The following is an 18829-nucleotide window of genomic DNA, read 5'->3' as shown; positions in this document are numbered from 1 at the left end:
CAAAGTTTAGGGATTTTAAATACAGGGGAAGAGGGAAGTGTTTAAAACACAAAAACTTGTAAAAAGGCTGTAGATTCTGAAGTTTTTAGTCAGTTACGTTGAGACTGAACATGTCGTAAAAATACTACATATCAGGGTGTGCTTACCACTGGAAAAACACCATTCATTGCGAAAAATATTGAAAAATGGCAAAATGAACTAAAATTATCACTATGGTATATAGATAAGCACAAGGCACAGGGGTACTGGAAGAATCCATATGGCTGTATTTGCGAGTGTATTGACTTTGCACATTTACTTCACCTGTTTTGAGTAAGTACTGTCCACAAATATGTATCCCAGATTTTTTTTTAAATGTGAGTTCAGTGGGGGAGACCGGAAAATGGAATATAGTACTCGCCACATCCATCTGTGATTGATTGAGAATTTGTGTTACTTACATTCCCAGCTTGATATCATTTGTGTTATTAAAGGTGCTCATATAGTAATGTTTTTTGCAAGAAACTTTTTCTGTCCTTTACAGTAAAAAAGAGCAACCAGGAATATGAATATGTGTTCATTTACTATTCTCATCATTTTACAAAGCCAGAGATTCCTTGAGTACACTTTGTATTTTGAGTGAGGGACATGACACACCTTTCATATTATATAATGGGGAGATTAATCTGTTGGCTGATCGGCCGATACAGTTAATTCCTAATATTTCTTTGATGGCCTGCAACTTTGTGGAAAATTTCTTTTTTTTTTTTTCATGAATTGTATAAAGGTTCTTCCCAAATATATACCGTATTTACGTGTGTATAATGCGCACCCTGGATTTTGATAGGGAAAATGACAAACAATTATATCTCGTATATAATGCGCAGTATAATTCAGGTGCAAGAAATAGCTTTCTTAGTTGTACAAAGTGCATGCATGAATTCTGCCAGAAGGGACTGCTTTTGTTAATGTAGTAGAACATTACATTACAAAGTGAAAAATTGTGGGACATGGCCTTTAGACTTTTATATGCAGTTTTGCTAATTTCGTATTTACTTTTTCTAAAAAAAACATCAAATTTTATACTTTTTCCATGACTAACATAACATTTATAGGAGGCACATTCAGGACCTTCAAATTAGCAGTTAGCAGCAAGAGATTTCTTCTATTAAGGAATTTACACACTCCAAATATGTCATATTATTTGGCCAGTAATACATTTTAATATTTTCTTTTTCATTATATTTTCTTTCATCCAAAGTGCTATGAAAATCAGAATGTTCCTTCATTTTGTGATGAGTTCATTTCATCCGCATTGCACATTAGTGTCACCATCTTGAATGGAATACTGTTGCCATATTCAGAAACTACAGAATTTAAGCTTTACAACGATATTTAACATGATAGGGTTCCGTAAATACAAAAAATCAATGCAGGTGTCACAAAATCATGGAATGACCCTGTATGGTTTCATGTTGGCTGTCTGAATTATTCCTTGCATAATATGCACCACAGTTTTTAGGGGCAAAAATTTTGGAAAAAAGTGTGCATTATACATGAGTAAATACGGTAATTCCATTTACCTTTTGCAAATTGCTTCATTTGCCTATTGCATAATACACACCACAGTTTTTAGGGACAAAAATTTTGGAAAAATGTGCGCATTATACATGAGTAAATACGGTAATTCCATGTACGTTTTGCAAATTGCTTCATTTGCCTATTGAATTTGGTGACTCAGTTACCATTTACTTGAAAACAATCTATTGATGTATGGTGACAGTGAGGCACCGAAATTAATAGGTGAATCAAGTAATTTGTCATAGAAAACACACAGAATTATTACATATTTGTGTAAGAAGAGATTTCAACCATGTTTGGGGTGTAAATTTAAATCCTGTACCTTTATTTTGTAAACTAAATGTCTAAATACATATTTTCATCAAAACAAGACCCAATGCAGTCACCTAGTACATACATTGCTTAAGGATTCAAGGAATGTTTACAAGTTAGTATTGGAGTGGTAGAATATCTGTTATCAGTAGGGGCATGCATATTTCGTTTTTGACCAAGAAACGAAATGTCCAAAAACACATTATAGTATTTATTTTTCATGTTTTTGAAAGGTGTGAGATACATTTTCCTACCCTATTTTGTCACGAAATAATGCGAAATTAACTGCAAAATGCGAAATAAACTCAAGCACGAAATTTAGGGTTTATTTACTGACGCGACACCTTCTGAGGTCTGAATTATCCTGTGAGTTATGCAATTCACGGAAAATTGATTAATTCTGCTGTTAATATTGGAGAAGTAAGAATGGACTCCTTTACACAGAAATAAACTTAATACTCTGATAACACAGGGCCGCAAATTAAATTCAATTTAATGTTGTTTTTTGTTTAATAGGTGAACTTTATTATTTGTGCCATGCTGATCACGAATATGAAATTCGTTTTTATCTATCACGCAAGGTTTTCTTACAAATCAAATTTCAAAATTTTGGCTTTGTCCAATATTGCATACTGTTTTATTATAATTTTTCTTTTCTTCAATCAGAATAAGTAGCTTATCACACTAAACGCATCAACATGTTTATTTTAAAATGAATATAGACAGACACAAAGGACCCATACAATATAGAAAACGACATATAGCAGTATATAATATACACACAAGAAAATCATTACACAATACATATTTTTTAGTTCTGTTTAGCATGCTTTCTTCTGTAAGCTTTCCTAACTTTCTTGTGATTTTCTTCTGGCATTTCTCTGTACAATGCCCAACAGTAGTCAGCCATCATGCTAACACTCCAATGTCCTTGATACCTTTTCTCCATATCCCTCATGTCCTGATGAAACCGTTCGCCTTGTTCCTCACTTAATTCACCGAGATTTTGTGGATAGTTATCAAGGTGTGAATGCAAAAAATGTAATTTGAGATTCATGTTGCAACCGAGTTCTTGAAATTTAAGTAACATATTCTTAACACCATCTCTGTAATCAGGACTTTTGTGGTTCCTCAAGAAGTTCAACACTACACTCTTAAATGCTATCCAAGCATCTCTTTCAGCTACAGTCATTGTTTCCTCGAAGTCTTTATCATTCATTAATTTCCTAATGTCTGGTCCAACAAAAACATCTTCTTTCACTTTGCCGTACGACAGGGATGGAAATTTGTTGCATATGAACTGGAAAGATTGTCCTTCCTTGTTAAGTGCCTTCACAAATTGTTTCATCAGCCCTAATTTGATATGAAGAGGAGGAAGTACAACTTTCTCAGAACTGACTAAATGTTGTTGTACGATGTTCTTTGAACCCAGGTTCAACGTTTTCCGTATTGGCCATTCTTCTCTTTCCCAGTGGTAATATCGTGCCCTACTATCCCACTCACAGATGTAACATGTCATTTTCGTATATCCACATTGTAGTCCAAGTTAAATGCTCAAAACTTTAAGATCCCCACACACCAACCAACCATGGTCCTCATATATATTTTTATTAAGAACAAGTTGCATATTGCTGTAGGTTTCTTTTAGTGACACAGAATGAGCAATATTACATATTCCATTATGTAACAGAACAAATTTTAAACTTGTTTTATTCGAGTCAATGAATACCCTCCAATCAGTTCAGAGACAAGGAAAATTTAACTTAGTCAGCAAACCGGACACATCACAACAAAACACGAGAAAATCTTCTTTCGAGAAATAAGGCACAAACTCTTTTTCTCAGTGTCTGTACCAGGAAAATGTTGTTCCACAAGCCAGCAAGTTCTTTTCGTTAAGTATGGAACCAAGAAGCTCAGCTGATTCTTTAGATACATTTAGGTCTCTAACTAAATCATTGAGTTTTTCTTTGAGTGAACGGTATAGGGTCACGAGATCCGCGAGGAGGGTCATAAATGTCATCTTCCATTTCACTTCCTTCCACTGAATCACTTAGTGAACCAGGATCACTTACACACTCAAGACTTGATGGAGGTGTCGGTACAGGCAAGTCTGGACCGTGCAACACAGGTCTCATTGAAGAGGGAATATTGGGATACACTATCCTCTTCTTGTTTCTAATACTTGTATTTCGACCTACAATTTCACAGGAACAGAAGTAACAATCATTGCTGTGATCCTGAGGCTCCCTCCACACCATGGGTATTGCAAATGGCATAGATGGCCGCTTTCCTGTGCTCCAGTTTCGTAAAAATTCCACACATGATCTACATACCTTGTGTGGGGCCCACGATTTATCTTGATCTCCTAGTTTAATTTTAAAGTATGCGTAATATGCTCTTCTTACATTATCTGTAATTTCCTGTCTCTGTACCCGGGAAACACATTCACCGCAGATGTAGCAAAACATATCTGGGCTATTCAGACAACCACGAGATGCCATGGCCACACCATGCAAATTAGGACTTTTGAGAGTTACATATAAAATTAATTTCAAATGATATATCAATGTTTTACATAGTATTATTTTCAGCATTTAGGCAAGAAACATATTAATTAATTTAAATAAAACAAAACTTCTCTGTATTTAAAGCTTATTCGTCTTTATTACTTGTTGAATAATTTTGAAACGTACCAGTGACATCTAGCGACAATCACTTCAATTCCACTGAAACGTGCATACCACAACCCAGATATAAAAATCGTGATTTTAAAACATTCTTGCGTGATGTGAGAAAACTAATGCCAGTTTCAGCATCAGCAAGTTCAAATGCATGTAAAACACCCAAAATTATAAAAACAACAGAACCCACGCGGCCCTGTGTAACTACATAAATGTGCTATTAGAAGTGAAATGTTAATTTTATGTACTAGGTGTAGTTTTTAAATCAAATTTAGGATTATATTCACAATTTAAAACCAAAATGTCATTTTATATACCGCTTTTGATCCGATTTTCCATCGCTATGACACCAATTTTTTTTTTATTTACTGCTGTTGAACGTGAAATTGACTCAGTTTTTGTACCGAAATTTTGCTTTTTATTTACCAAAATTATGTGTTTCTAGTTATCGATATTTGTAATTTCATATTGGTATTTTATCAGTACCGATAAAAATTCCTTACCAAACTATCCCTTATATTATGCTATCATTTAGTGTAAATTGCCATCCTTTTGTTGTCAAGGTGTGCCAAGAAAGCTTGCAAGAAAATTTTCCTCAAGAATATAAACTTGTGCGTTACTTGAAATTTTGACAGTAAATCTTGGAAAACCTGGAACTTAATGAAATTCTGTCTTGATGCTAGGATACAAATTATATGCATGCAAAATATCATGCTGTAGTATTTTTTACATGTGATTTTGATTTTTAAAAGTTGTCATAATACACTTAATTTGTCTTTTTTTAGGTTCCATAAAGTCATCTGATTCAGAAGAATCTCAAGATGGTGAAGAGAAGGAGAAATCCATATCAAAAGAAGAGCTAAAGTTGCCAGAAAATACCTCGGAGGAATTAAAGGATATTATAGAGCTATTAAGAAAGGCTGCACAAAATTCGGCTGAAGGAAAGTGTAAATTCTTTTCAACAGATGTAAATAATATGCTCTTGAGGTATGTAGTGATGTTTTCAGTTTTTTACCATGTAATGTAGAATTTTTCGTACTGGTAGTTCATTACTTGTTACTATTGTTAATTCTGTACAAATAAAATAAGCAGAACTAATTTAAGTAGCAATGTTTCAGCATTCAATGAACTTAGATAATTTCACAATCGTGTGTTTCTGCAAGAGTTTGAAAATGTTAAAGTTCGTACCATTACTTCAATATAGCTTTTTAGAGTCACCGTTTAACTGACAATTTTAGAATAATTGTTAAACTGACAAATGAAAATGAAAAGTGGCAGTAGTTCTCAATGTATCAGGGAATATATTTTATTATCATTTTTATTATGCTTGCATTTTTTCCTTTATTTCCTCTTTCCTACTTTCATATCACTGTTTTTATTTGTAATCATCTCAATTTTATGAAAACTACTATTAAATGTGCTAATTCGATATTATGTCTTCTTGTTTAGGGTTGGAACCCCGTTATTTGTTGTTACTATCACTGTATATTTATAAGAGCATATAAATTGTACCGACTGACAAGTTTAATATGTTATTTGGCATTTGAAAACATTTTACCTTTTCCAACATTGCATTGCTTATTTTTTGGAAATTCTGTCATTTGATTTGGTACATGTCTTTGTATTACTGCAGTACATTTATTTCATGTGTTCCTATTTCAATGTTTGTTTTGTTACTTCGATGTTGAGGTACATGTTTCACTTCGGGTATTTTTCTTTACATGTCTTTTTTTTCTATTTCTTTTGCCCCATATGCTGAAACTTTTGAAAACTATTGTAAAATACCTATTGCATAAACCAAAGCAGAATTTCATTATGGAAAATAATGTGAGAAATTTCCCCCATGTTTGTTTCCATGGTACCATTAATATTGCAGGAAAATAAATTTTAGATCATTATAATTCTTTTCCAGAATATCAATGTTCTTCTTGAAGGTTCGCATAACCATTTTTTGTACATGCAAAATAATCTAACACCGTTATTTTTAGTGGTTTTTATCTGATTTTATCTGCGACGTTTCGTACGTTCGTGCTGTGAAACCTGAACGAAATGTCTCAGATAAAATCAAATAAAAACCACTACAAATAACTGTGTTAGATTATTTTGAATTATAATTCTTGCTGGCAAATTAATCCATTAAACAAAATATGGTACTTTTTGAAGAAGTGGTACTACTACATAGTGCTATGATGAAATTAAGCTGTGATTACTTCAGAAATATTATAATTGGCTGTCTGTAAAAAAATATTTGCTATTGTAAGATTTTATTTGCAAAATATATTCTATTTTTTCAATCTCCTGTAATAATATACCAAGAACAGATTAGGTCGGCATAATGCAAAAACACAGTTAACAGTATAAGGTTAACAAAATAAAAAACACCTAGTGTGTCGGACAAGATGTAAAGATTAGATAGTGATAGTTAATTTTTCATTCCATTTTGCCACATAATTAATCAAAGTTCGAAAATTATAAAATATATGTGAATTCTGTGATTTATGTTTCTTAATAGGTTTGCTTTTGTTCATTTTACATCTAATTTCACATTATTAATGAGAAAATATTGTATGCGAAATAACTTTTTATGGTTGCAAAAAGCTTCTGAAATGAACAGTATAGTCCCCCCCACACCCCCATAGTACTTCTCAATGGTTGTTTTAAGGTGCCTAATTTTATTTATTTTTCAGTGTTGAGCACAAGACTCGTGAACTATCATGTAGCAACAGGCAGATTGTATATGGGCATCTAGCTTCTTATCTTCCATGCACCAAGGAGACATTATTAAAGAGAGCAAAGAAGTTACTAATCGAAGAAGAGGAAAATAAACTCAAGGAACCAATGAAAAGGTAATGTAATATCTTTAAGAATATCAACGAGCACGTAGGTACTGTTCATTCAAATTGTAGTGTAGACTACTAGTCATATTTCATCAGTTGCGATAACATTTTCACAGTTTTCACACTTTATTTTATTAAGCTGTGGTCACTGTAAAGAAGCTTTCACACTGAAGTGATTGATTGATTGAGTCGGTGTTTTAAGTCCACTTTATGCACAGTAAGGCTAATCGAGACTGGATCTACAGCTTAAAGTGGGATCCAAACCACTGTGTGCCTCCATCGTCACACTGAAGTGATGAGAGACGTGCAATATGTAGCGTGGCATCAAAGTAGCATATCACTTGAAAGCAGATCTAAAGAAACAAATGTAACCTTTCCAACCAGATCGATGTGAAATGCTACGCTTGTCACTTGAGCTAGCCTCTCTTTTCCTGTAGCCTACGTCTGTTGGTTTCACATGTGCAGTGAATGCTTTTTAACCCTGCATTGGTTGCTCACAGTCTCTAGTTCCGGGTGTGTGGTTTTAACGTCACCATTTATCAATGATTGTTTTGTCAACACATTCACTCTGTCTAGCTGACTTTCTGACCTTCCTCTTTTACACCACAATTTTGTTTTCAGTGTTAGTCAGACCTTTGAGCTGGTCTCTTGAGTCCATGCTTGACTATCGGCGTACGTAGATTTTACTGAAAATCTTGTCTGCCGTTCCTTGCCCGACTAACGAAGAGTGCCTTTTTTGTTAATTTGTATGTTTGTGATTTATATTAAACTGTGATACTTGTGCAATAACTGAACAGTTGGTGCAGTAAGATGGACACAAGGGAAGAAGAACAGTTAAAACAGCTATTCCTGGAAATTCCAAGGGGAAGTGACTGAATAAATAGTTTGATTCAGATGACCATTGAGACACATCAGCATAACATCTGTAAGAGTGCTGTAAAAAATGAAAAAGATTTTCAATCACCAGTTATTTTATTTGCAAAAGAAACTAATTTTTCCAATTGCTTCCCCGATGTCGCAGTGGCAGCATCATTGCGTTAAAATCAAAAGGTCCCAGGTTCAATATCTGGTTGATATACAGTGGTTCTACTCACTTTAAACTGTAAGCTCAGTCCCGATTAGCTTTTCTGTGCATAAAGTGGACTTAAACTAAAAACTAATTTTCCCATTTTATGGTCACACATGTAACGTTGATATTTTTATTATGTGGAGTATTACTTATTACTTTCTGTGTATTTAATTTATTAACTAAAATGTGCATTTAATAGTATTATAGAATCTCAATTGTTAAAAAAAAAAAACCTCAATAATTGATGGTTTGGCTTGATCATGGAAACCTACCTCTTTCCCCTGGCTTAAACAGCACAGGACCAACAAGTTGATTTTTGGAATCCGCTGTCACATCAGAAGTAAAAGTATTCTGAAATATTCAGAATTGCCTGACAGAATTGGAACAGGATTTACATGGAAAGTGGTATAGGATTCCATCGAGGACAAATATTTGTCCATTTCAAGGTCAATTCAGGTTGTATTGGATGCCTAGAGCATTAAGTAAATCCAACTTTTAACAAGTGTTTCTTTCCATATTTTTGTCCAACTTTAATGCATTGTTTATTTATTGAAAGTAATTGCTTTTTTCCTTTTCATGATTTCTAGATTGAAGGCTGAGATAGACAAAATGATGCCATCTGTGATTGATAGCTACACCAAAGAATGCCAAAAAGTGGCTGAAGAAAAGTGAGTATTGATAAGCTTCTTTATTTGATAATTATCAGATTTCTTTTCAGTTGCTTATTATTGAAAAGGGCTAGACTCTTAGTTTGAAAGAATATCGAGAAAGGAAATATGTAGTCTAATAGCAATAGAACATACGATAAAACACAAATGTACGAGGGCCATTTTTCTTGAGTGGCAACACTGTTCGTATACGCTTGTCAGTTGTCGCTGGGACAAAGGACGATCAGGTCTTGTTTAGTCATGTAGTACGGATCGTGTGTAGGTGTTTGGTGCTGGATAGTACTGTTGTGTGGTAGTTAGAAAACGTAAAAGTCAAGTGTGGGTATAATACTGCCCTGAACAATGTTCACGTGTGAAGAACAATGAATATTCTTCAAATTTCAGGTTTCACGTGAAAGGAATGCTTGGCAAATTCACAAGATGCTAACTCAGGACCTTGGCCTGCGTAAGATAGCGGCAAAATGGGTACAGCATATCATGATGGAAGTTCAGCAATGGCACAGATGGGAATGTGCACGCATGCACCTTGCACGTTGGCGATTGGAAGTTAACACATTCCTTGCTCTCATTATTGCCATTGACCAAACGTGGACCAGATTGTATGAGCCTTTGTGAATTTGCCGTGCATTCCTTCCACGTGCAACCTGGAATTCGATGAATATTCGCTGTTTTTCGCACGTGAACATTGTTCAGGTCGGTATTATACACACACTTCACTTTAACGTCTTCTAACTACCACACAACAGCACTATTCAGCACCAAACACATACACACGATCCGTAGTACAAGACTAAACAAGACCCGATTGTCTTTTGTCCCAGCGACAACTGACAGTGTTGCCACTACAAGAAAAATAGCCCTTGTATGTATGTATATTAAAAAAAAATCAGTATTGGGAGATCTAAACCGTTTAAGACACCACAGATTTTTTTTTGTTTATTTTGACTCTCCTGATAGTGCTGAAAATGGACAATCAAAATTTCCAACACGTTACAGCTTTAAAATTTTTTTTTGTGGTATTGATGTGTTGTTTATTACAGTGGAATCTCAGTTTTACATTTCTCAGAGAACCAAGATGAAAAAAATGTAAAAACTGGAAAATTTTATAGCATTTTGCTCTATTGGGACCATGAAGATTGAATGTATAATGCAGGAAAATGTAAAATCTTGGATCAACTGTATTTGTTTTACAGGCGAGATTATGTACTTTACAGCACATGACATTATTCTCATTTGAAGCAACAAAAGAGTGCCTCCCTAATGGCATACTGGCAATGCCATTGCCTTGTAATGAAGGGGTCATATGTCCTTGGATAGGGTACATTGCACTGTGGTTCGGATCCCACTTTAAACTGTAGGTTCAGTCTGAGTTAGCCTTCTTCAGTGTCTCCATCTTTGCAGGTTTCTTTTCTTTGGCCCATCCTGCATTTGGAGTGTGTATTACAAAAAGTATCTTTAGATTTTTTTAAAATTCATAGCACAAACACAGTTAAAATTAACTCCTTACACGAATACATGAACTTGGAATTTGTGCTACTTGCAAAATATATTTTTATTTGCTTATCAATTCTGGTGATTCACTGAACTTGCAGGCACCAGAGGTTCCTACCAAGAGTTGCATGTGGGTGTCTTGGTTGCAAGTGACAGATCCACAAACCACCACCATATGTTTGAATATGACAGGTCCCAGATATAGTCATCTGAAATACTGTATTTACTCATGTATAATGCGCACTTTTTTCCAAATTTTTGCCACCAAACACTGTGGTGCATTTTATGCACGGAATAATACGGACAGACATGAAACCACGCATAATTTCACTATGTCATTGTGTATAACATGTATATTATATCAATATGCGCAAATACAAATTACCAGGTTAGATTTGTTTAGTAATAATAAATAAATAAAAAAAAACAATATAAAAGTAAAATGGCAATTTCCCATGATTTCTCACTTTCTAACAATGTTTTGCGACCGAGAAAAACAGCTCTGTTCTGGCAGAATTCGAGCATTTACCTCCTGTAACACGGGATGTGTAACAGCGGTATTTGACGGTCAAGAAATAATAGATAATATCTTCCTGAGCACTGTAAATCCATAACATAAATTTGATCTTGCTTTTTTTTTTACTAAAGAATAAAAAAGCTGGTTACAGAAGTTAAAGCTTTGGGATGCTGAATACAGTGGAGGGAGGGGGGTGGGGGAGGTGGCATGGTTTGGTGACTCACTGTATACAAAAGACTATATTCTCCTCTTGGTCCACATAGCAACAGGTGACTCACTGAATAGGTATGATGTAATTCACTCTTGATTGGCATAGCAACAGCTTTACGACCTGCAGCTAAGAAAGTAATTTCTTGTTCTGCGCATTATATATGAGATATAATTGTTGCTTTTCCCCATCAAAAACCAGAGTGCACATTATACATGTTTAAATACTGAATATGTATATATATATATAAAATAGTTGCTCTTCTCTGCAAAATCTCCACTATACGTATGTGGCAGGAAGAAGACAATACATAAGTAAGCACATGCTGACTGCTTTGTCCGCAAGAGAAAGTGAGCATCAGAGGGGGGAAAAAAGTGCAAGCAGTGCCTTAAATGATAATATGATGGAAGTTGATCCTTAATCAGTTTGTTTTGTGTTGTTTATTGCTATCACAATTTCCTTTCGTGCTGAAGGTAAAATTTGGCAAACACTGTATGTTGGTTTTGTATTGTCTTTGAAAGAATATTTCAATTTCCTATTGGATATGTTGGTACAGCCACAATTCACAACGTTGTGTTTATTTGGATAAAGATATAGCGTATCTGTGAAAACAAACTCCTGATTGCTGCAGTTGATTTCGGGTTACTTTGCCAATTTTACTTGTGTTCCTGTTGAATATTTCATTGGCCAGTGGTTGGGGGTGTGCTACCTTTCTTTGTGTGAAGTCGAGTCATGGAGAAGCCTTTTTTAAAAGATATGTATATCATTTTGATAGAACTATTTGCAGCCCAAAGTTTTTGTAGATCCCAAATATTAGGCACATCCAGAAGGTAAGTTTCCTACTCGCCCACAGGCGGCAGGCCATGCATATTGAAACTGGTTTTGCACATGCGTGAGAGGCACATGCCCTGGCTAGTGAACATCCTAGAAGACGCCTCCCGAAAGTGCTCAGTAGCATCGCGGCGGCTCTTATTCCATCTCCCGCCACGTTCAAGGTTCGTTCGGTGATCAAGTTCTTGAACGCACAACACATACAGCCGATTGAAATTCATCGTCAGCTGTGCCAGGTGTATGGGCCAGACGTCATGAGCAAGCAGATGGTGCGTTATTGGTGCAGGACATTTACTGAAGGCTGGCAAAATGTGCATGAAAACGAGCGCAGTGGGCAGCCATTGGCCGTTATGGATGAGCTTGTGGAGCAGGTGCAGCAGCACATATTGGAGGATCGTCACGTCACGATCACGGAACTCAGCAGCCATTTCCTGCAGATTCCTTGGTCGTTGTTGCACGACATTGTTACCAAATACCTCTTGTTCCGGAAATAGTGTGCCCGGTGGGTGCCGAAACAACTGATGCCCAAACACAAAGGAAAATGCATGGGCATGGTGCTGACATTTCTCCAGCGTTACCATGGTAATGACTTTTTTCTCTACTGGAGAACTATGCACACAACTGTGCACAGGGGATGAAACGTGGGTTGCATACAGCACCCCAGAAAGCAAGCAGCAGTCCATGCATTGGCGTCACAGTGGATCTCCATGCAGGACGAAGTTCAAACAGACTGTGTCGGCACGAAAAGTGATGTGCAAGGTGTTCTGGGACAGACAAGGCATTCTGCTCATCGAGTTTCTGCACAGAGGTGAGACTCTGAACGCTAACTGTTACTGTGAAACACTGGGGACATTGCGACGAGCCATTCAGAATAAGCGACGCGGTAAGCTCGGTGCTGGGGTGATCTTGCTGCACGACAATGCGAAGCTGCATATAGCTAGGTGCACTGCAGCCCTTCTGGACAGGTTCGGTTGGAATTTGTTCGATCATCCATCGTACAGCCCGGATCTCGCTCCCAGTGATTACCACCTGTTCTTGCACCTGAAAACGTTCCTGTCCGGTCAACATTTTTACAGCGATGAGGAGTTTCAGATGGCTGTCATACAGTGGTTCGGTGCCCAGGCTGCAGACTTCTACGACGCAGGTATACAGAAGTTGGTCCCACGCTATGAGAAATGGCTGAATTCCGGTGGGAATTATGTTGACAAGTAACTGGACAAGTGCTGTATCTGTGGCAATAAATCATTGAATGAAAGAATGTTTCCTTTTTGTGCACGACCCCAGGGAAACTTACTTTCTGGATGCACCTAATATAATGCACAGGAGACTGAGAGTTGAATTTTCGTAGGTGATCTCATTTCTCAGCAACACAGAGAGGAGCTATATATATATATTTTTTCCCCTTTTTAAATATTCATTAACTGTTCCCTGAATAATCCACATAGTCCTAGTGATTTACCTTCAGTGGTTATGAAAGTTCCCTGATTTAAAAGTGCACAATAAAAGGTGAAAAAGAGTTAAAACAACTGAAGTCTTTTTATTTGTTGTTAGCTTTCTCGCAGCTTTCTGAAGTCGTCATAATTTTGGGGAAAGATTAGGATTATGTCTCTGTGGTGGTTAGCACAGCATGCTACAATGCCAAAGGTCCCAGGTTCGAATCCTGGCCTGAGCATGGGTGTTCTTTGTGAGGGTCCCTTCATGAATTTCATCATATCATCCCGCAGCCTAATCATCGAGATTAGACAAAAGTGGCAGAAAGGCAATACTAAATAACAAAAATCTGCAATTTAACCAGTAAGCCCATATTGAGACACATTGATAGAGCAACGATTGGCCTGTCTCATCCTTACTGTGTACATAAACTGGTAAACATTATGTTATTGGGCTCAATTAAATTTATACTTCATGCTAATGACATGTTCATAATTGTTTCCTGTTTTAATTACAAGTTAATCATACCACCATGTACAGTATCAATAAGAAAATTGAAATAATTTTTTTATGTGAAGTATCCTTTTTCGTACACAGCATGTTTTTGAAAATTCATTTTTGCTACCTTCTTGTGTTGGTCAACCACTTTTAGTTGTCGAATCATGATATCTGAACAAAGAACTAGAAGAGCTTTTAAGACACGTTGAGTACAACCAGATACTTCACATGAAGTAATATATATGCGATGGTTCAATATAATCTATGAGTTAAGAAATAAATTCTTGCATTATTTAAACATTGCAATGATAATCAGTCTCATGCTTTGCACAAACTGTTCCCTAGAATTGGAATTAAATTGGATTATTGAAGATTCTAAAATATAGAGCACACAGTAAAAGTCTCATCCATAATCCTTTTTCAAAATTAAAGGCTTCGAAAATACCTTAACTCATAATGGTTGAAAAATAATGCACAAAACATGAAATTTGCATCTTTACAACTTTGAATGACAGGATTCAGACATGAGACTGGCTATATTTTTTTAATAATGATATTTCATTGCAATAATATTGTGATTTCACACTTGATACTAAGATTAATTTTTTAGCCTTAAGCAGACAATAAAATGTTTTTACATTCTCAACATCCTCTGCTTCTCAAAATGATGACTTAGTAGGTATACATTATACATTTGCATTTTTACAGAAAATCAGAGTTCTTGTGATTATCCAGTCATTATATGCAATGAAGATCCATAAAAATTTAATTTAGAGTTGTACTTGATTCATTGCCTTTGTATTTATCTGCAAATGTCTACATTCTGCTCGTCAAATATTTTTCTGTGATAGGAAATCAAATTTAGAACCTTTCAATTATTTAACAACTACGTTAATCACCCAACTTGTGCCATCATTCACAACTGAACTTCCAAAAAGTTGAAAATCGAGACTCAAGAAGGCAGATACATTGAAATGTATTTACCACCAGTGCTTGAAGTGGAAAATGTTAACTGGGAGGATGTTTGATCGAGCCGTGGAGTTAGCTTGGGGGATGGTTTAACATGGTGAGAATTAGACAGGTGGGGGGATGCTTTGTGATAGTATTGCCCCTCACTTCAAGCACTGACTACCACCATATATAATATGGTAAGCTGCTGAGATCTGAATATGCCATTCACAACTTGTCCCAAAATACCAGCTAAGGAGATTATCCATATTTTAACCAAGGTGATCATTGGGGGAAGAAAGAAAAACCTGCACATCTTACAATAATGCATTTGGAAATCACTTGTCATCCATAATTCAACATGCAAAACTGTTTTACACCCTTGAAATACATGAGAAATATTCACGGCACAAGCACTGTTAAAATTTAATAATTCCATCTTACTCGCAAAAACAATCTTAATAAAGTATCAATTTCATTGATTCAGTGCCACCATTTGAGAGCTACAATGGTCTAGTCAGTAGGGGAGTCGGTGATATAAGGTCCGAATTTCCCTGCCTTGTCCCTGCATGAAAGTGGCTCTGGGGTTCATCCAGCATCAAATAAATGGATACCTTGGGGCAACACTGGGGGAGGGGAGTAAAGGCTGCTGGAACATGGTATTGGTCACACCACCTCTTAAGAAACAAGCAATGTGCAAGGATAACTTTACCTTACTTTAATGCTACCATTCACATATGGCAGTGAATTGCTGAAAGCAATAGGTGATAAAATGTTTTCATAAATAATGTGAAATTATATGTTTCTCACAAGCAATAATCAATCAGCAATCTTGCATCCCAATATGTAATCAATTGTACTTGTTTATTCTTTAAATGCCTTACATTTATAAAGCCAGGTTGACAGCGACAATGAGATCGAATGTAGGTTGACTCCAGCAATGTTAATAATCGAATGTTAATGAAAAAGTCGATGAATTATCCAACATTGAGCCGATGAATTATCCAACATTGAGCCCTGTGACCTATAGTTTTGCAGGGATCTCCATATACACATAATACATTACAGATAATTGAAGTAAATTTGATGCTTGTAAACAAAGAGTGAAAAAAGTAATTTTGTAATGTATTTTTGTAAGTAAAGTGCAGATAGAGTTTAAATCACTTCTATATAAAAGTAGACATTATTAAATTCCCACTACTATATCCTCTCCTCATCCCCAGAGTAAAATATTATAAGGAAGTAAACAGAGGGCCCCAATATTTTTGTTGTATTTGCTGTAGACAGCAATGTTTACCTTGTAAGTTGTTAATTCGAAAAGGCTAAAATTGTGATTTAAACTTATTTTTTCACATTAAAAGTTACTAAAAATTGGAGAATGAAATAGTTTTCTCAAATATAGTAAGAAAATTAAAGGTGAGAAGCATGCAGTGAGGGGTTTAGTCGGTATGGTATCTGACTGCCACATGCGAGACCCAGTTTGATTCTAAGGTCGGAATTTTTCCAGCCTTCACCCAGCATAAAGTGGCTCTGAGACTCACCCAGACTCAAATCAATGGGTACCTGAGGACAACCCTGGGGGGATATAGGTGGCCAGAGCATGGTACTGATCACATCACCTACAAAATGTCAAGGTCATTAATGTGTATGGTCCTACCTAAATGTGTCTTCATGGTACGTTGCTACTGTAATGAGGGGAACTTTACTGGAACTTTACTTTTAGCATGCAGTGCTCAATGAGGAGGGGCATGCAGGGGATAGAAAAAAATATGCAAAGCACCATCCCTCCCCCCAGCTTTGTAATCATGTTAAAGCATAGGAACATCTCTCAACCCAATCCTAAAGTTCAAGGAAATATCCCCCACCTAACTATTTTCACTTTGAGCACTGGAAGATTTGCACTAAAATCACTCGTAAATAAATAACACTACACTACACTGCAACTTGATACAGTTTTGATCCTCAGCTGAATGCGTGTTACCTTCAACTGACTGAATGTGTGAAGAAACACGAGGTTTTAATGTGCAACAGAAGTAAACCATCAGATCTAAAACATGGTGAAGTTCTCATAGAAGACAAGGGGTTAGCGTAAAATCATCAAGTGTGCCTTGTTTCATGTGGTTTCGAGAAGATGCAGGTGGGCAAAGGTGACTGAATTGACACATGACAAACACTTCAGTCTATATATACTTGATATGCACACTGTACAACACACTGCATGAGCTAAATAATTTCTACCCAGTCCTAGACACAGTTCATGGCTGCACAGATTCACAATTTTGTGATCTTGTCACTTTTATTTTATTGTTTTTCTTTCCAATATATTTGCGGTGCACCAAATGCTCCACGGAGCTTCACTATAAAGTAGTTACCTTGAAATGAAAGCGGCTTTCATGAAACATAGTGCCAAATATTTGCAGATAAATAGAGGGAATGAACAGTATTGAGACAAGATTGCATGATAGTATAAGGCCATTGCCACAAAACTCGAGAAAACAACGTTCATTTAACATTACTTTTAGCCATAAGTTGAATATAATATTAACACTAAAGAAAATAAAAGCTTACCTAAAAATACTACAGTTTAATATGTTCTGCGATAAACTTGTTCATTATTTTGTTTTTATCTTTTGAACAGCCCACAAATATACTGGGAGGTGTATAGGTACTACTGGTAAGGAACACCACCTAGTAAATTGTATGGTTTGTAGTGGGCTTACAATACTGGTAGCGCTTGTACCTGTGCTCAGTTGTTGCTTATACACCTGACTTCAAAGTATGGCCTTGGGTTTGCACATCAAAGACTTCAGTGAAATTCACCTTTCTGCTTGCTTCTCCTAACCTTACATTGCAGCATAATATTTATCTATGCCTTATTTGAGACACTGTTCATGAGAGTGCTTGAGAAAGTGTAGTGTGTTGCTGTTGCATTATTTTTCCATTAAAAAAAAACAACAACGGAATATCCTACCTTTCCATCCAGCACTGTTATTTGTCACAAGATTTGTTTGGCTATGGTGGTGTGAGGTTGTGGTGATGGATTGAATTGTGTGACCAGGTTGAATGAAAGTTTACAAAAAACTGCTGTTTTCGCTTATGGGCACAAATCAAAACTATCCTTTCTTTACATTGAAGCATAACCTTTTGACAGCTATTCTATTGGGCATTGTGCTCCATTTACTATTTAAAAAATATTAATTTTTTCATTATTTATGTAACGTGAAAATGTGTATGCGTAAGTTTTGCAAGTGGGAGTTCCCATTCTTCTAAGTGTATAAACATAAAATTATTCAAAAACAATTAAGAATGTATGATGTTTCGTATGGTCTCCCATTACGTTCAGGTAAAACCAACATCTCTTTATTGAAAGATGGAAAAGATTTTTTGTTACTATCTGTGTGTATTGGTCATTTAAGTTTGTACAGGAAAAAACAGTAGACTTGCACAATTAATAAATTACTGAGAGAATGAACAGTTAACATGATGCTAACAATATTCTTTATTTCTTCCCAATTAGGAAGTTATGCCGTGTTGCATACAGTCATGGAACACTACTAAAATGTACAAAACTTGAAAAGGTCAGGCAATATTTTAGTACAAGTTTTTGTACTTCAAGGGTTGGGGCATTGTCAAGGCAACTATATTTTTTTTCTCAAAAGTTAATCGTTTGTACCACAATATATTCATATGTTCCGTAGAACATGAAATGTATAGTATGAACACTTCACTAGATGGAAATGTGATGAACGGTTAAAGAAGGCAATGGCAATTCATTATT

The 18829-nt window shown here is 35.8% G+C and overlaps 1 protein-coding gene across 4 annotated transcripts in view; it reads left to right on the top strand.

The window, feature by feature from the left end:
• yem (yemanuclein) overlaps positions 1–18829 on the top strand; it is a 108176-nt gene that overhangs the window by 36481 nt on the left and 52866 nt on the right. For 3 of the 4 annotated variants that reach the window (XM_083123607.1, XM_083123606.1, XM_083123604.1), the window contains exons 8-11: positions 5339–5540; positions 7241–7399; positions 9047–9127; positions 17690–17725. In XM_083123607.1, the coding sequence (XP_082979733.1) occupies positions 5339–5540; positions 7241–7399; positions 9047–9127; positions 17690–17725 (478 nt within the window). The remainder of the gene's footprint in view (positions 1–5338; positions 5541–7240; positions 7400–9046; positions 9128–17689; positions 17726–18829) is intronic. The other variant, XM_083123605.1, reaches the window with a different exon arrangement.

This window comes from Lepisma saccharinum, chromosome 6, assembly GCF_977018435.1.
Source record: "Lepisma saccharinum chromosome 6, izLepSacc3.1, whole genome shotgun sequence".
NCBI lineage: Eukaryota > Metazoa > Arthropoda > Insecta > Zygentoma > Lepismatidae > Lepisma > Lepisma saccharinum.
The sequence above is the reverse complement of the archived record's forward strand: the minus strand, read 5'-3'. Positions and strand labels throughout refer to the sequence as shown.